The 20,920-nt window shown below is 30.7% G+C and overlaps 1 protein-coding gene across 5 annotated transcripts in view; it reads right to left on the reverse strand.

Moving 5' to 3' along the window:
* Positions 1–20,920, reverse strand: part of LOC127714100 (CD109 antigen-like) — a 62,632-nt gene that overhangs the window by 16,179 nt on the left and 25,533 nt on the right. For 2 of the 5 annotated variants that reach the window (XM_052220056.1, XM_052220057.1), the window contains 5 exons: positions 20,115–20,169; positions 16,317–16,491; positions 2,057–2,174; positions 1,596–1,709; positions 18–119 (listed from right to left, as the gene is read on the reverse strand). In XM_052220056.1, the coding sequence (XP_052076016.1) occupies positions 18–119; positions 1,596–1,709; positions 2,057–2,174; positions 16,317–16,491; positions 20,115–20,169 (564 nt within the window). Of the gene's footprint in view, positions 1–17; positions 120–1,595; positions 1,710–2,056; positions 2,175–4,457; positions 4,612–7,944; positions 8,108–11,484; positions 11,639–16,316; positions 16,492–20,114; positions 20,170–20,920 lie in introns of all 5 variants that reach the window. The other 3 variants (XM_052220061.1, XM_052220059.1, XM_052220060.1) reach the window with 3 other exon arrangements.

Raw genomic sequence — 20,920 nt, forward strand, 5'->3', positions numbered from 1 at the left:
TTAAGAAAAAAACTCACCTTAATCCATCTGCCTACTTTAGCATGCATTCTTTTCCTAACTCCAGAGCTGTAAGTTATCTCATTTTGCATAGCATTATTTTGCTCTAATATCACTAAAACCTACAAAACAATCATAATGATGATTGACATAGAACTGTAGTGTTTTTTTAAACTGAGAAGGAACATTATTGCATTTGACTATGGAAATAAGCCAATCAATATTTCACGCAACAACTGATTTTTTACAACATAATACAAATTTGAATACATCTTTGCCTAAGATAATACTATCATCTGAGTTAAAGCTGGCTTCCAATATAAAATTTCAAAGGGATATCATCATACAAGATGGTATGAAAACATATTCTGGTATATTTTATCTTGTGATCACTTTTTTTCTTTAAATGTCGAGAAAGATATGCCAAGAATTGTACTCTAACTTAAAACAAAACTCAAGACACAACTGAACTGAACGCCTATTTTATAAATTAAAGTTTTTATTCACTTGAGGCAAGCGTGTCACAACTAATGTTATGACACTCATATTTATATCTAAAAGATAAAAATAACACTTTTTTAAAAATTTTATGCGTCCGAAGTGCTTTTCGTAGTTGACCTTCATCAGAAACGCTCAAATCTAAAACTTTAAAAAGCAAGCATGTATAAGTATTTTAATATATGAGGATCTATATAACCAATAATCACCTACAAAGAAAAGCCATATATAGCATTAGACGCATTTTGCACAACTAATTTTTTGGTCAGCACTTTCAAGTTTACATGACACATCATTGATACGTTCATTTTCTGTTAAATTACTATAAAAACGGATGCGCAGATAACCTTAGTCGTTCCCGTTTAATGCACTTAAACCCAGCATTTTATTTGGCCTTCTAAATGTTTTGATTCAAGCTCCAACGTGTGTCTTATGTAAACTTAAGGCTGTTCGCTACTCTGTTTCAAAATAACAAGCTTTTTAAAAGACTGTTATTAATGAAAAGTATGTAAATAAAGGAACTAAAAAAGCCAACAAAATGATGGGTCCGTGTGCTTGTTGTCAAGATATAACCCATTGAAAATTTAGCGGGAAATGATTCTCTCTAGATGTTTCATATATTTAACATTGGCATCTTTTTTCTTTCAAAAACAATGACAAAATAACAAGGATTTTATAATATTTTCAAATATAGCTCTTAAAATATATGTAATAAAATCATGAAAGAAAAGTAAGGGTTAGCGGGCAAAATTGTTATTTGCACTACATGGATAAAACAAGTGGATTCCGAATATCTGACAAAAAGTCAAAAACAAGAGGAGCGAACATCCTTAAAGAGCGTCTGGATTTTCCTGCTTCCTTTGATGATTTTTTTAATATTTTTTGTTAAGCACTAGATGTGTGGCCATTTTAATTTAATTATCAAGTACATTCCTGTTTATATTCTCTATTCTGATGACATAAGAAACTATTTGGTCAATTAACCTTGTTATAAATCATAGAAACTTATCTCAGAAGTTAAATATAACTCATTTGGAAAGCAAGGAGCGATCTGATTTCTATCAACAATTAGAAAATTGCATACTTCTGATTATACATACCCATTCATTTTTTGCCAAATAGTTGTGAACGTTGACCTGTAAAACTACAAGTTCTCCTCGTACAACTGAATATGGTAGTACTAACTGCATAAAGAACGGCATGAATACATTCAACTGTAATTAAAAAACACGTTATAACAAAAAAAAAATCAACTGTAAAAAAAATTTTGAAATTTGTATCATTTAACATGTTTAAAGCGGAATCAATTATGATTAGATTTCGTACCTCACACTTCTGAAAATGTAAAAAATTGTTTAATTGAATTGAATATTGTTTGGTTTCATATGAAGTGAAACAGAAGTACAATGTATGTTAGTTGATACCAAAATCATAATTCCTTAGTACAAAGCATTTGCAAAATTAAAAAAAAACGTTTCATGCTTGTCAAAACCACATTTTCAAGAAAAAAGAAATGCCGTTTGTTTGGAAAAAAATATAATGAAAAAAATAAACAACATACGTTTGATGGTTGGGCTGTCAGTCCAAGTCCAGACTCTGGATTGACTGCAAAAGCTGTTGCTACCCATGAAGTAATAGTATCGGGAACTTTAACATTTATTGTTGTTTTTCCTGTGTCACTGTAATATCAACACATAAATGTTTCATATTTTTGTTCTTAGATATGCTACCGTTAGTCGTATATTCTAAACTTTTTTTTATAAATCCATTGTTTATTGACAGAAATTCATATTTCTGAGTTTTACAAAATTGACGATGGAAATTTGAACTTCGTAATACTACATGAAGCTTTTGCTTATCATACGTTATAATTTGTGCCACGAAACATAATAATAATTCATAGTATATAAAAGAAACAGATATGAAATAATGGAAAAAAATTGTAGTAATAAATGTAGTTCCAGTTGGATATTTCTCTCAAATTTTAAATAATTATTAAAAATGATCATATAATTAAAAAAAAATCATAGGTAAATCAATTTTCTTTTAAACACAATTAATTTTAAAGTTATTTCTGTTGAGAGTGATTAACAATACACAATATACTAACAGTTAAACAATAAAAAATACATTTTCTAATTGTTTAGATATCAACACATGCTATACATTTCACATCACATGCTACATGCTTCAAATTGTTTCGTATATACTTACATTTAAATAACATCTCACTTTAATTCAAGATTTTCTCATTTCTACTTGGTAAACTTACCTTTCATTAGATAGGTATATTGTCTCTTTGAATATTGACTTATACTATTCAGAACATTTAATTTGTTCAATTTTGAAAGAAATAGGAAGCTGTAGATATGTATACTGTCTACAAGAATATTGACTTATACTATTCAGAACATATTTACGTTGTAATAGGCTCGGGAATTACATTTGTATGTACAAAATTATGTATACTTTTTGTATAATTTATGTATACTTATATACACTTGGCATTGTACTTGATAGTCAGGAGGAAATAGAAACCAGGGTGTATTCCTAGCATATCTAAACATCGTTCTAGACAAAAATGAAGTTTGAAGGTAACTCATTGGTCCTGTAACAATATATCGTCATATGCAGGATCCATGATATCCAAATCTTTAGACTTATAAGACATATCTCACACACAAGACGTATCAAGATAAATCTATATTATGTATATATTTAGCAATACAAATAACAGTGTAGTGGATACAGAAATTATTTGATCGTTTATAAAATATAATATTCATTTAGTGGTCATTTTACATGTGTGTCATGTGTTCAACATTATAATCAAGTAATGATTTTTCATACAGTGCAGAAATGTTTATCAATATTATTTTCACTATATACTACCGTTGTGAAGTATAGATATATCAATAAGCATAAAATATAGTACAATAGTTGGACTATCCCTTGGTATTATCAACTCACGAAACAGTCAAATTACTCCACAACCAAGTCTCCGGAAATATCTTTCGGACACGTTTGATTGGTTCTAAAGATTTTTCCTGCATAGATAAGGGCCTTAAAGAAGTCGATGTGATCGTTGGTAATGTTGGCATCACGAAAAGTCTCGTTGTCATAAATGGCGAATAGTAAAATTGATCTTAAAAAAAATATACAAAATGTTTACATATTTTTGGCTGTTGGATCCCAATTATTGTCACATAAACCAATTATGTCTGTTAGGGTTGCTCATCCTATTATGTCAATATAACGGAGATATTGATAAATGTCATACAAGTGGGAGGTTTAACTTGCTATAAAACCAGGTTTAACCCACCATTTTCTTCAGAAGATGCGTGTCGATGCGATCGTTAATATAGTCTAACGTTTGATTTTGTCAGGTATAATTGAGTCCCCCTTTTTGATTTTCCTTGGAGTTAGGTATCATTGCTAAAACGTTTTTATCTTATAAATTATATGACTATAACATTACACAATCCTTGTTTTAAACCCTTCATTTTATCTTGACATAACCTCACTTTTTTGCATTTGTTATAACTAACATACCTTATAGAAGGAAAAACCAGTGTTGCTTTTGTTATAACTAACATACTTTACAAAGGGAAAAATTAAATAACAACATAAATGTCAATCCTGTTCGAACACACATCATATTAAAGCATTTAGGACTGTTCCGAGTATACATTGCTTCTATTTCGATTTATAAATGTGCGTCAAAACGTTAGCCATGAGTAACATATGTATATAAGCAAACTAAAATGTTTAATATAAGCTGTAAGTCAAGCTACAGAAAGCAAAAAGCAAAGGAAAAGACATGTTTTGATTCAAACAGAGTACAGAACTACAAATGAAAAAAAATCTGTTTATACATTTTATATGTATCTTTATCAACTGCCACATTTTACTGTTCTGAGAGAGATATTTGTTAGTTGCATCGGTGGCAAGGAGTTACTCACGGAATTGTTTCATTTAGCCATATCCAACTTTCAGGAAAGTGTTTCCTTATGTGATTCATTGGTTTTGAATCAAGACGATTAATTTCAGGTGTTAGTTGATACATATCGTCATACACAGAGGCACTCACTTCATAGACATCGTAGTAGTAATGAACTTTGAATATGCATTTCTATATATTTTCATTAAGTATATAAAAACCAAATTTAAAATGTTTACATTGTGTTAAAAACAATTCAAGGGGTTAAAGAGATTTCCAATGCAATTTATGCACAACGTCTATGTATTTTAAGGAGGTTCACATATGTTTAGAGTTATATCTGTAGAAAATATTCGGTCACTTATCTTGACTGTGTATGTAATCCTTTTCATTAATGAACTCACGCTTTTCAAAGATACTATTTGATTATCTTGATTTTATTTCCCATAAATTATCAATCAGCTTAGACTGTTACAACCACTCTAAACATACCTCCTCACAAAGTGTTGTATAAAACAGTGTATTGATATCATGAATGGAATGCAATAATGACAATTGAAAGGTACATCAAGGGTATTTTTCAAAAGTAAAGAAAAGAAGCCAAAAATATACATTTTGTTTAATTGTAACAAAAAATTGAAAACCAAGAAGATAAATACTGTGTAATTTTAACACACGTTATACCTCCCAAAGTCTTATTATTTAAAAATCTTAAATAATCATTAAAACAAACAACCCATTCAACGAATCATTACTTAATGATATATAGAATATCACAAATAAATAAAGTTAAATATAGGACATGAATTTTTGAACGGACACTAAGCTATACTATATTCTTCAATTATACTAGGTAAGTATTGAAATGTGAAAATAACCTGCTTTGTGTTAGATGAAAACAGTTGTACGATCAGATTTTTAACTAAATTGAAGAACTGAAATCATTTTCTATTTTTATTTAGATTTCAAAGTAAGCATAGAGTGGTTTTATATACAAAGCCTTTACTTATTAAGGACATATAGAGCAAGTAGTATAATTACATTCATTTAAATGTCTTAAATTGCAAAGCACCTCATTAATGGAAGATACAAGTACATTATATTGTATACTGTCTTAAGACTACATGACAAATTCCTTTATTCTGGTATACAAAAATTGAAGCATGCTATCAAAATGATGCTGTTCGCAACATGTGATTTTCAAAAATACATGAAGAGCTCTTAGACTAGTAAAATGATTATGAACTGAGACGGACATTTTGAGTTGATCAGATCATAAAAGACATATAATCGATAAATAATTCATGTCTTTTAGTCAATGTAAGATCATATGTATTGCGGTAAAATAAGGAATGGTAGGTAGATGTAATATGGATTCATTTATTTTTGCGGTATTAATTTTCGTGGATATTTTATATCATGGTTTTGCAGAAGTTTGTATACAGGCCTAGAATTTGTTTTACTTAGTTGTTGTCCTATACGCACGTAATCAACGAAAATTGGTGCCTATAAATGATTACGATTCCACAGTAGCACATGATTTAATTGTATGAAAAGAGATTGCACAATACATTTTTACTGCAAACGAAATATCTACACCGTTCTTAATAACTATCAAGATGATATCTGATAAATAAACTCTTGAAGCCGTAAATATTTATGTTTGAACATTTTAGATGTTAAAATCAAAATGGCCGTTTCGGACTAAAATCAATTAGCTAGTGACAGCAAGAGCATCCATTTTGTTATGAACATATATCATGTATATGGAACTGAAATGCAGTATCGTGTCCAAATCCTTGAAAGAACAAGATGCGTATAGGTAAGAACGATTGCTCTTTCTAAACGAGATTTGACTCAACTTGACGTTTTGTTTATCCATAGCCACGTTTCAGGGAATTCAGTTCGAACTTTTTTAATTTGCGGCAAAAGTCCAACTTCTGGTCTGTCTCCATCCTCCATGTAATACACACGTGCCTTCCCTTTCAACATACATTTGAATTCGATTTAAATGACTATGATATTATTTGTCGTACTGTCACATATCCAGTTTTCGTTTTAAATGAAAGTCAACATGTTTAACTAGAAAAATAACAGGAAGTTAGTTTTATCCCTGTATTTGAATAATTAAGTCCTGTTAGGAGCAGTCCCATACAATGTGATAAAAATCTAAACAGCGAATATAATATGTTATAATGTTTTCTGCAAATATTTGCTTCATAAACTTACAGAGACTTACAACGTGAACGAGTTGTGAGTTACAGGGTTGAAATGTTCGAAAGATTATTAAATTTTTAAGATGTTAACCTCTAACCAATTTGAAAATAATTAAAATAAGGAGATATGAAATGATTGCCAATGCGACAATTATCCAACAAGGGTCAAATAAAGTGAATTAAAGCAATTATATGCCACCATAATCGTTCTTTCAATTCTTTTGAACTGTTTTAATGTTCCTTTTCAAATTAGTGATCCCGAACGATCCCTTTAGACATTATTTATGAAGCACGCGCCGTTGGACGAATTTTGTACGCACAAGCTTATACCAATGCCACTTACTTGTTAAGTATTATAAGAGCATAATTAGTGTAGCGATGTTTTCTTTAATATGAGACCACAAGTTAAATAATGTCAGCCATGAACAACCATAACGATGTTCACGTAAATAAAAAGGAATGAGTCATAAAAGAAAAATATGATCATATGCAAATGAAACTTAACTGGTTACACATTAAATGTACGATATGGACAACGTGTTTTTCATGCCAATTGCCAATGATTATAAAATTCAAAAGTGTTAATATATAGGAAGTAATGATGACAATGTTGTACACAGTCTTTATGTGGAATACATATAACAACCTGCAGATATTGCTATAATATGAGGCAAATGCGTTATATGGACAAGCGCCTAAAACCACTAGCTATAAAAATTCTGATTTTTGCCAATTGTTCAGGGACTTTCCGTTTAAAATTTTCCTTTGAGTTCGGTATTTTTGTTATTTTACTTTTTATATTGACATAACCTCACTTTTTTGCTTTTGTTATAATTAGCATACCTCATAAATGTGTTGCTTTTGTTACAACAAACATACTTTACAAAAGGAAAAATTAAAGGCACAAAACAATGACAATGCATTTCGAACACACATCAGATTAAAGGAGTTAAATTTACATTTTTAGGACTTTTAAAGTAAAGTATACATTTTTTTTTCGATTTATGAATGCGCGTCAGAAAACTTGTCATGAGTTACATTTGTATATAAACAAACAAAAATTTTAATAAAAGCTATCAAGCAGAGCTACAGAAAGCCAAAGGCTAAGCAAATATGTATATTTTAGATTAAACGAAAGAACAACACTACAAATTAAAATATAACAACAGCTCCTGTTTGTACTTGTTGTATGTACCTAAACCAAGAGCCGCATTTAACTGTTCAGAGAGAGAGAGAGAGAGAGAGAGAGAGAGAGAGATATTTATGCAGCTGATGCAAGCAGCATTTACTCACGGAATTGTTTCATTTAACCATATCCAACTTTCAGGAAAGTGTTTCCTTACTCGACTAATTGATTTTAATTCAACTCGATTGTTTTCATTTCCGGGGTTTGAATACGCTATGAGAAGACCATCCACATCGTCATTCACTTCCTCGTCATCGTAGTAGAAATCAACTTTGAATATGTATATCATTAATTTTCATTAGTTATATGAAAACCAATTTTGAACTGTTAACATAGTGTTAAAACCATACAAGGGGTTAAATAGATTTCCAATGTGATCTATACGCAAGGTCCATGTATTTTAAGGAGGTATCATTGGTTTAGGGTTATATCTTTTACAAACCACTTGGTCGTTTTCAAAAATGTAGTAACGCTCAAAGAAACTAGTTACAGCAAGGGTATTTTTCAAAAATAAAGAAAAGCCAATACATACATTTTGTATACATGTAATTATAAAAAAAAAATAGAAAATCATGAAAAATAAATACTGTGCAAACTAAACACACTTATACCTACCAACAATTCAATTATTTAACCGTATTAAATAATTATTGAAACAAACAACCAATTCAACGATCCATAACTTAATGATATATAGAATATTACAAATGAATTAACTTAAATATAACATATGGATTTTTATAATGCACACTACTTCAAATGACTTAATAATTGCTAAAATTTTCATAAAAAAAAAATTATCTGCAGATTGAAAAACATATCTTAGAGTATGGACGACTGACAATCTACGTCATGTATTTAGCTTCGACAAGTTGATTTATTACCTTTATTTTTATTGTTTTTGAATCGCTCGGTTTTAAGCTATACTTAATTCTTTGTAATTACTAGGTAAGTATTGAAATGTGAAAACATACTTCTTTGCATTAGATGAAAAAAGGAGTGGCACGATCAGAGTTTAAACAGAATTCGAGAAATGAAATCATTTCCATTATCTAAAAGATTTTATAGAGTGGTTTTATATGCAAAACAATTACTTATTAACGGACATGTAGAGCTAGTAAATTTACATCATATGTCTGATATTGCAAAGCATCTCGTTTATGGAGTATGCATGTAGATTATATTGTATACTGTCTGTCTTAAAACTACACAAGAAGCCTTTATTCTGACTAAACAAAAATTAAAGTATGCGATCAAAATGATGCTGTTCGCACCATGGTTTTTAAAAAAGATACACGAAAAGCTCTGTTAAAAGGATTCTGAACTATATTTAAAATCAATTTGATTAGACCAGATTTAAAAGACATATAATAGATACATAAGTCATGTTAAGTATTTTAGTCAATGTAAGATCTTATGTATTGCGGTAAAAAAAGTAATGTTCAGACAATTGGAATGGTAGGTAACTGTAAATAAATTGAGAATGAAAACGGGGAATGCGTCGAAGAGACAATAACCCGACAACGAGCAAAAACTAGCCCAAGGCCACCAATGAACATACTATGGATTTATTCACATTCGTGGTATCAATTTTCGTGGAGTAAAGACAAACTGTATTTACGTGGATATTTTACATCGTAGTTTTGCAAAAGTTTGTATACAGGCCTTTTTTTACTTCATTAAACAATCTACTTAGTATTTGTCCCATACGCTCAAAACCAACGCAAATGGTGCCCACAAATAATAACGAATCCACAGTAGCACATGACTGAATTGTATGAACAGAGATTGCTGAATACTGGTTTTACAAAAGAAATGTCTAGACCGTTCTTAATAACTACCAGGAAGATATCTGATAGATAAACTCTTGAAGTCATAAAAATTTACGTTTGTTGAAAATAAAATGGCCGTTTCGGACTGAGTCAATTTACTAGGGACAGAAAGAGCTTCCATTTTGTTATAAGCATCAAATCCTTGAAAGAACGACATGCGAATAGGTAAGAACGATTTCTCTTTCTAAACGAGATGTAACTCACGCAGTCGTTTTGTTTATCCATCGCTACGGTTTATGGAATTCATTTCGAACCTTTTTAACTTGCGTTAAAAGTCCAACTTCCGGTCTGTGTCTATCCTCTATGTAATACACACGTTCGTTCCCTTTCAACATACATTTACATTTGTTTCTTAATATCTAAGATACTAATTGTCGTACTGTCACATATCCAGTTTTCGTTTTTAAATGAAAGTCAACATGTTTGAATAGAAAACATAAAAGGAAGTAAGTGTTATTCCTGTTTTAAGACAATTAAGTCTTCGTAGGAGCAGCCCCCCTACAATGTGATAAAAATTAAAACAGCAGATATAATATGTTAAAATGTTTTGATGCACATCTTTGATACATTAATTTAGAGAGACTTACAACGTGAACGAGTTGTGATAGACAGGGTTAAAATGTTCGGAAAGCTATTAAATTAATGGGATCTTAACCATTCAACCAATTTGAAATGATTTGTACAACATAAAGATAAGGAGATATGATTATCAATGCGACAACTACCCTACAGGTATCAAATGAAGTGGATGTAAGCAATTATAAGCCACCATTATCGTTATTTCAATTCTTTTGAACTCTTTTAAGGTTCATTCCCACAATTTTGATCTCGAACGAACGATTTACACATTTTTCTGAAGCACGCACCGTTGCACGAATATTGTACGCGTAAGTTTATACTTATATCGTTTACTTGTTAAGTATTATAAGAGCACAATTAGTGTAGAGATATTTTTTTTAATATGAGACCACAAGTAAAATAATGTCACCTAAGAACTACCATTATGATGTGCACGTAAATAAAAGGAATGAATGATAAAAGAAAATATGATCATATGCAAATGAAACTAAACTGAGTACACGTAGAATGTACGTTATGGACAATGTGTTTTTCGTGCCGATGATGTCAATATTTAAAAGTATGTTAATATGTTAAAAGTAATTATTACAATGTTTACACAGTCTTTATGTATATGAAATACATAACATATAACAACCTGCAGATTTTGCTATGATATATGGCAAATGCATCATATGAACAAGCGCTTAAAACCAGGCAGGCATGCAAACACAACGAACTTGCTTTCTAACTCTTATAAGATAAGCTTGGTTGCAGTTGGTCCAACAACGTAAATTACTATTATAATAAGACAAATCATTTCTTTCAAGTACAAAATTGAGCTGAATAAGCTTTATATAAATGATAAAAAATGAATTAAAAACAAGAAGGCTAATTACGAAAACAAATCCATCTATCTTTTTCTTAATGCTATTCAAAAATCGCTTCAGAAAAGTCAAATAATAAGGCAACTGTGTGAAGAAATACTCCTGTTATATACAACTTTTAATAACTCAAAAAGGTTTGTTGATTATGATGAAAATTTTTTATGTTTATGTTTTACTGATAAGGTTAAGAATATAAACCGACTAAAAAGTAGGATTTCACTCACATGTATTTTTGTTGTTTTAAAAAGTAGACGTAAAGATACGGGTGGTGTAAAAGCGATAAAGAAAACATCAAAATTATCCATAAACTACTTGTTTTACGTTTTTGAACCAACTAGCAACCACCTTCATGTGTAACTTCAAAACTCACGGCAATGTTTCATTCAACCACATCCATGTTTCTGGGAAAATCTTTCTGACTCTAGCAACAGGCTTTAAACCATTTGGAGACGGTGGGCCCGGTACACCACCCATAGAACCGAAAGCTACTGGACTGTTCATCATCATTATTGGCATAGGCCGGACTAAAGCAAAATTATTGAAATGAACTTATCGACAATGATAAGACAGTTTAAATAAACAAAATATAACAAAGATGAAGAGGGATAAAGATAAAGATAAAATAAAGAGTAGAAAGAAGTTTAGTGTTTAATAGCAGATTACGATACAAGCAGCTTTAAGCAAGCGTATATGAACAACTGAATGCAATATACTGCAGGTTATTATAAGACAAAGCTATGGTATCAGAGACATTTGAAACTTGCACCAAGAATTATGCACTCAAACGTGATAAGTTTGATTTAAGCAAGTAGCAAATACAAAAACAGTTACTGCAAAATAGTAGAATTTAATTCAGAGGATTTTTAGCAGCTGTAGGCTTAATATGTTCGATCCTCATATTTTGATATTCTCAGCCATTGTGAATATAGCAGTGCTTGAAAAGGATTACCCTATTAACACTTCTTTCCACAACCAGGTTTCTGGGAATATTTTTCTAGCTTTTGTTATCTTTTTCAATGTGTTTTGTAATGGAAGCAGTCGTTTTGCCGCTGTCCTTGGTTGCACTTCAAATGGTCCTACTAAGCCATAACGTCTCCTAGCACTTTTAAACTTTCTTAAACGACGACGAAATGTGCGGTCTTAAGAGAAAATAAATAAAATTATGACCTGTATAATCAATCGTCTTATTTACATGCAATATTTGCTTTCGCTGTACTTCTCTTTCACTGAAGACTTTCTGTTTTATTCTATTAATTAATTATTTTTACAGCAAGAAGGTTATTCTTAAGTATTAACATCGTGTTTCGAAGCGTGTATTAGCGAATTACTTTTTATAAATTGTGGGTCAAATTTATATGCACCTCTCAGTGAACATTACAAAGTAGTAGTTGTACTTAATTAATAACGTATGCTTTAGTAGTGGTTTTTTTGTCATCCATTTAAAATTTAAAAAAAAATTAAATGCATCTTTTTTTTTAAATAAGTTTACAAGTATTAGAAATGATCAGAATAATTCTTAAAGATAAGTTTGATAATTAATAAGATGTTTCCTTTTTTGCATGCCTTGTATTGATGATCATTTTTACTGTATACAGTTTATAATACATTGCTCTGTCTTTAGTTTTCTATGTTGTGTTTTGTATATTGTTATTTGTCTTTTAGTCTTTTACTTTTTTTTTGCCACTTTGTCAGTTTATTCTTGACTTGAGTTTGAATGTCCCTTTTGTATCTTTTGCCTCTCTTATACATATCTGTTAAAGTTTGGAGATAAAAAAAACGTAAATTTTCCTATAACTATTGTGATAATAATTTCTAAAAGGTGTCAGTTGACAATTTCGTTCATGTTTACTTATTTGTAGATCGTATTGTGCTTAAAGTCTTTGCTATTTACAATTTCTCTTTATCTATATTGGTTTTTGGAAAAAATGAAAAAAGTATCGATAAAATTTTTCAAGGACAACTACTCCTGTAAGAATTCGATTGACAATTTTGACCGAGTTGTCTTATCTGTAGATCTTATTTTGCTGCACACATTTGCTTTTACAAATGATCTCCACATATGATAGTTTCTGCAAAAGAGCAAAAGACGAGTAAAATTTTTACTAGTAGTCTTTCAAGGGCAATAATTCCTATAAGGTATCCATTGATGATTCGTCCATGTTAACTTATTTGTAGATAATAAGTTGTTGATCAGTTTTATTATTTTCTCTTTTAACTTCAGTTTCCCCAAAAAAAGCAAAAAAATCAGTTAAAGGCAATTATTCCTATAAGGGGCCATTTGACGATTTTTACCAAGTTCAATTATTTCTCGATCTTATTGTTCTGGTCATTTTTACAGTTTGAAAATTCTCTATAACGGTTATAGTTTTTTAAGAAAATAACCAAAAACTTCGAAATTTGCAAAACTTTAACATGTTTAATTTCAAAAGTAAAATGATTTTAAATTCCACAGAAGATAGACCTTTATCTACTGATTAATGTTTTGCAACTTACAGATTTGCTCTAGCTGCTTAGGTGTTTAAGATATAGACCAAAAACTTTCAAATAGATTCATAATTTATATTTCATGGGAAAATAACCATGTGATAACTATATAATTGGTTGTTCCGATTTTGCAGAAGATAGGCCTTGACCTGTTGGTCATTTTAACCCAGTCATGTTTGTTCTATCTGATTTATTTTTGAGATATAAGCCGAATACTGCATTGTACCCCTATGTTCTATTTGTAGCAACAACAGCCATATCTGTTGATGGTTCAAATCCCAAGATACAAATTTTAAAATTGATACCCACAAAAACATTCAATAAAGATTAAAAACATTTGGCCAGTAGTTACAGATGAGAGCATGTTTTTTTAAGGTTTACGACGACAGACGGACGGACGACAGAATAAAAAAGCTCACTGAGACTTTTACTCCAGATAAACATAAAGTGGTATCCTATGATTGCACTGACCATGTACCATCGACATTTAAACAATGAACACACTTTTGACAGAGATTTTGACTGCATGATAGATTCGCAAATTTACCCCACAGCAGGCACGTGCTTTTACATTGGAATATACAAGTTAGTACGCTGAACACAAATGAGTTATACCTAAACAAACTAGACCAGACGCAAGCCAATTGTGAAAGGTTTTACCACTAACTCCTGCCATTGCAGCCATGAAACATCACAATATATGGAACTATACTAAAAACTGTTATTCTGACCTCTCATTAGTCTAATTCAAAAGATATAGTAAGGAGGGTGTAATGGAGTCCAAAGTATTAAATTTCAGACGACATAATCGGATAGTGGAAATGTTACACTTACCTGTATCTAAATATTTGACGCAAATCAAATCCAGGCAAGATTAAACTATTTCTCCTTGTTTCTACTAACCTTTTACTTATCTCAATGAAATTGATCTTGTATAAGAATAAGACAAATTTGGGAATTTCAAAGACAAAACTTTTTTTTAAAATTTTTAGTTGTGTTCATTTTCTATATATCTGTTGAAAACGAACTGCGAACTTAGTTTACAAAAGTGTAAACATAAAGTAGTTGAGCTCTTATTTAAAGCAAAAACGCACTAACGTTTTGAAAATGATCTTGGTATTGAAATTGGAAATTGATTGTAACTATTAAAAAATAAGATAGTATTGTCTTATTCTTAGTTATACTAGCTACTAACTATAGAAAAAGTGAAAATGATATAATCTGCTTTAAAAAAATGTTATTTCAATTCAAGCAAATATAATTCATTATAAAACTCCTTGCAATTTGTTTAATATGGAGATTAACAATCTGTTCAATTATTTATGGTTCTGAGAGTTAATAAAATGGTTAGGGCTATTTTAAAGATTTAAGTTCAGAATTAAATATTTTCACCGAATCTTTAATCGTTTGATAAAAGTTGTTCATCTCTTTTATCAAAACTCTCTACAATGATATTAACTTAATAAAAACAAATCTATCTCTTACTTTGCATTTATCGTCTGCTCAATGAAAGATAAATCTGCAATTACAACCTTACCCTTATACATGTATTATTGGATTCGAATGAAATATTCTAACGTATAAATCATTTTTATACAGGAACAATCTTGAAACAAAATCAAACTATGTTACTTTTGAAATCTTACTTTTACTTAGTTTTAAAGGCTGTCCTAGTAGGTTGTATCCATGTAGGATGTACACATAGTCCAGTTAAAATTACAACCGTATCTTATTAAAATTAGATTTGAATACAATATGCAGCACGGTTCAATCATGTTTCAAGGTTTCCTCGAATGAGTCAATAAAGCGTACCACATTACGTTTATAAAAAATTCACACTACGTGAATTTAAACCTTTGAATAATATGTTTTTAAGAAGAATATTAGATTCAAAAGAACATTAGATTTATAGTATTATATAATAAATTGTAGTTTCTTAATTAATTAAAATAATATTCCTTTGATATGATATGTATTCACAACTGTTCAATATTAGAAATTTATGTCATTGTATGTCCTGATGAATTTTTCATAATAAATGGTGTGAAGCTTTCGAATATGATTATATCGAAAACTCTGAACATAATTTTCTTGAAAAATATCATTAGGAATTACATTTAATGATATAATCAAAATAACTTTAACATGAAAAAAGTCAACTTTTGGAATTGGGTTAAAATGCTCAAAGTATTAGATATTGAATTTTTACATACCATCCAGATAAAAGTTTTGTATGTGGATGGTATTCAGTTAAATTTTCGGAGGTAAAAACATGGAACTTTTTTATAGTTTAAAAAACTCCAATAAATGATCATAGTAACTTACGAAAAATTTAAAATCAGAATCATTCAAAAACGCGGTGCAATTAGCTAATTAAGAACTTTTTAAAAACAAAATTAAATGTAAGGAAAGACATCTTTAGGTTAGCATAAGGTTTTCAACATTAGCCCAGCGTTTAAACCATGTTCAAAACAACAATTTTCTTTTATTCTTATATAAGAAAAGACATAAAACAAAAGAGGCCAAAAGCATATAATTATAAATGCGTTGTTATTCGGAATACTAATTCTATATATTTTGTAATTTCAAATTCTAAAACAATTTCTTTACTCAAATCATTAGTAGAGGTATATGACAGAGAGGAACACTCAAATATCATTGTTAGGATTGGACAATTAACAAAAACACCTTCAAATCTTCCACCACAGGGGAACTTACCCTGATGAGACATTTTGCCAGAGCCATGTTTCTGGGAATAGTTTTCTGACTTTTGTCACAGGTTTGAGATTGTTAGGGGAAGGTCGTCCCATTTCGGACATTTCTGGTGCCATTTGAGCCATCATAGGCATAGCTTGCAGAACAGCTCCTCCTCTTCGCAACATTATGGGACGGACTAATATATATATATATATAAAGTATTAAATTGTTGATGATAAAAAAATGAATAGAATCAGATGCAAGATGATATACAATCTTGGCCATACAAATATTGGGTAGGACCACGAATGTCGCGAAATTAACCAGGTTACTACCATGTTTATTGCTATAACCACCATTCGATTGATACAACTTTTGATGGAAAAAGTCCCTGGGGGTACCGCTAACCTAGTAGCTCAGTTCGTTGGTACCGACAATATAATACGTACTATTTTGTTATTGGAATTTGACAGTAATAAAGTTTCGATGTGATTTGAAATTACGAAAAACAACACTACTTGTCGACATGCTCATCTGCTGAAGTAAATTATTGAACCATTTTATGTTAGTTTTCAAATAATGAATTTCAAAAAGATTGCAAGTGAAGAAGGAAAATTGCATGCAAGTGATAAAGAAGGAAAAGTGTGTACAAGTGAAAAAGGAAAATTGTGTGCAAGTGAAGATGATAAACCAATGCCAGACCAACTAAATTTCCAACCAATTTTTTGTTTATTTGCAGAAATTAATACATACTTTTGAGATTTATATACGTCTCAAATGTGTCAGAGCATGCTCAACCCAAAACAATTATGCAGCAGTATAACTTTGAAAGCAGGAAAAATATAGTCTCTTAATCCGTGTAGACAAGATAATATAAATGAGTAAAACATAGAGAAAAGGCCCCAAGTCATGTAGAATAAATATTGAAAATCATGACTGAACAATACATGGCGAAATACACTTACGAGAGATGCTAGGAACTAAACAAATTGAACCATAAGGAATATATTTGTGCTCATTGAAAATTGATTTGACAGGGAAAAAAAAGAAAAGTGTTGTGTTTGTTCAACTTAAAATAGAAAATTATCGGTTATTTCATAGTCAAAAAAAGTTTTGTAACAAAAACATGTATGGCATAGGAGCGTTCAAAAAAAAACTAGATAATCTTCTGGACTCTTCCCTATTTGGTTTCCATATTCTGTCACTTACTGATTGAAAAGGGATATTATAATATTTGTTGTCATAAAGGCACAGCAGTTTATAGCATTCAAGGATGTTCACTCCTCTTGTTTTTGAATTTTTGCCAGATATTAGGAATCCTCTGGTTTTATCCATTTAATGACATTAAAAATTTTGCCCGCTAACCCCTACTTTTCTTTTCATAATTTTAGTACATATAGTTTAAAAAGCTATATTTGAAAATCATAGTTTTTGAAAGTGAAAAAGGTGCCAATGTTAAATGTATAAAAAATCTAGAGAGAATCACTTCCCGCCAAATTTCCAATGGCTTATATCTCGAAAACAAGTACACTGACCCTTCATTATTTTCTGCTTTTTTAGTCCCTTTATTTATATTCTTTCAATTGATAACAGTCTTTTAAGAAGCTTGTCATTTTGAAACAGAGTAGCGGTAGATAGCGAAGGGATGTTGGAACTAATAAGTGGAAGATATACTGACAATGCCAAGGCAAAAATAGAGAACAGACGAAAGGACAAATAACACTCTACAAAACACAACGTAGAAAACCAAAGACTTAGAAACGTGAACCATAACAACAACCGAGCGTGATCTCTGATTTTTCGGAAGGATAATCAGATCCTAATCCACATGTGGCACCCGTAGTTTTGCTTACATAATTTACTAATGATTGGGTGTTACCTTTTTTTTTTAAATTTTAAACCCTCAAAAACATTTTGTTTCTAAAATTTTCAGATATCGTCATTTTACAGATTTCTTTTTTGACAGCAACAAAAAACTTAATTACACTTTTTTATATGTTTATGGGTTTAGATAGATCTGAGTAATTGTATGCATGTATGTGATTCATAGAGATAATTAAGGCATTTTGACCTAGCGTGCTATGAAAATTAAAGGAGCTGTTTTATATTCATAGTGAATAATAAAATAAGTATCTGCGTAATTGGTTCTAATATGGCTCGAATGTGAAATGAATTGCCTAATTTGTGTTATTGGAATGAGATGCTCAATGAGACAGCTGCATAACGACACAAACCGTCAAAAGACGAACAGGGGTCAACAAACAATCTTAAACAACAGAATGGTGTCTTTTCAATATGGCATGCCCGAGTTTATAAATGTGTTAATAAATGCAACATAGACTAATAAAGATTAGTCATCAATACAGAATTCCCCGAAGAACATAAAAAATATATTAAAATATGATATAAAACAACCACTGACAAACTTCCACACAAACATGTGGCGGAGTTTAAATACATTATTTAAAGGATCTGAACCCTCCCCGATTTTTCAAATCTGGATCAGTATGCCGAGAGCTTATTGATTATGATTCATTTTTCATATTGTGCAACGCAATCCAACGCAACGCTACGTTACATCAATCATATAGGTTCACACGTCATAGTGCGAATCGATTATTGCTTGTTTCTACACGTACATCGCCTGCATACGGAGTATATATCTCCCAATTGATACGATATTCCCGGGCTTGTATTTCCTATCATGATTTCCTTGATAGAGGATTGCTGATCACAAGGAAGCTATTAAACCAAGAGTTCCAGATGGTGAAGTTGAAATCATCCCTTCGTAAATTTTACGGACGCCATCACGAGTTGGTTGACCGTTATGGAATAACCGTTTCACAGATGATATCGGATATGTTCCTTATGTCGTAACTACAATACCCTTCCCTTTTCACAAAGGTGACCTACCGGATTTGTAATAACATAAGCAACACGACGGGTGCCACATGTGAAGCAGGATCTGCTTACCCTTCCGGAGCACCTGAGATCACTCCCAGTTTTTGGTGGGGTTCGTGTTGCTTAGTCTTTAGTTTTCTATGTTGTGTCATCTGTACTATTATTTGTCTATTTGTCTTTTTATTTTTGACCATGACGTTGTCAGTTTGTTTTCGATCTATGAGTTTGACTGTCCCTCTGGTATCTTTCGTCCCTCTTTCATTTGAATTATAGCTTAAAACAAGACTCAATTTGTATAGATTGACACCAACTAATGATCACTGATCAGAATTTGAAAAGGGGTTGTTGAGACACTTAAAATTATTTAAAACCTCCCAAATATTCTCCAGTCAGGAACCCCATAAGTGGTTGTCTTTGGTCATATCCGAAATGTTTTGGTCATTATGGAACATTTTGTGTGTTAAGCAGATCTTAAACTGTTAGATTTATTCACTTATTTTCCGTACTTGATACAATTTAAAACTTGAAAAACAAATTGAATAGAAATGTGTTTATTGTTGAAGATAGCATGGTGATCATGAAACGTCTTCCTGAGTTTTGTGTTGTTAAGAGCTATCTCATTCATGCTAACATACTTTCTCTAATTCTTAGCCAGTTAATCCCTTTTTTGACATGTTCATTATTTTTTTCAATCAACGTGCGGTTCTTTTAATCTCATTTCTTCAATGGTCAAATTTAAATAATGACGTCAAATGTTCTTGCTAAATTTTACCTCTAAATCTAGTGTAATACAATATTTGTCCACTCTCGATAGTTAAATTTTAAATATTTAACTGTCTCGAATGGAGAAAAATCGTATTACAGTGGCATATTCTATATATCTACGTATATACTTTAAATATTCATTAAGCTACTTACATGGTTCTTGATAATTATACAATAACGCATCTGTCAGAACAACCATTCCATTATTCTATAAATGATATTTAATAATTAAAATTTATTATTATTTTGTCAAATATAAATAAAGTGTGTTTAAAAACTAGACCCGTGTTTGTAGGATAATATTTAAGTGGATACTTTTTAAATTGCGAATGTTTTGTACAGTCCTTGAATGGTGTTTCCTTCCCATGACAACGTTTATGGTGTTATGGTGTATGTTGTAAAGTTTAAAGGTATGTGATGCCTGCGGAATAATGTATGGTACATGAAGAAAGTTGTATGGGATTTACATTTGAGTTTGTTTTATAAAACATATATAGAAATTTGCCATTCCCTCAAACATATTACATTGTGGTTATATTGAAGGGTACAAATCTTCTTTGATTTAAATGAGAAAGAGGGAGGGAAACGTATATGATGTTATGGTGTATAATGTCAATGGGAAGCTAACACCCCTCAGGGAATGTATTGTCGGTGCTTTCAAAACATTTTATCTCTAGCTAACCTGATAAAAGTTATTCCAGAAACATGTGACATGAGCACGGAAAACAATTCACTTTGTTTAATTTGAAAAATGCTGTCGTTTTTAACACGAAAAAAAAACCTTAATGTACAGGCACCATTATTATTTACTTTACCAGTCAGAACGGCTAGTGTCTATTTCTGCAAAAGTCAAGATTTACCATGCTGAATATTTACTATATGATTTGCTGATCAACAGGGAAATCTATTCACTACATACAAATTCACATTCTTTGTCTTAATAAGGCATCAGAAAATGT

The sequence above is a fragment of the Mytilus californianus genome, unplaced genomic scaffold (genome assembly GCF_021869535.1).
Source record: "Mytilus californianus isolate M0D057914Y unplaced genomic scaffold, xbMytCali1.0.p SCAF_9, whole genome shotgun sequence".
NCBI classification, from domain to species: domain Eukaryota; kingdom Metazoa; phylum Mollusca; class Bivalvia; order Mytilida; family Mytilidae; genus Mytilus; species Mytilus californianus.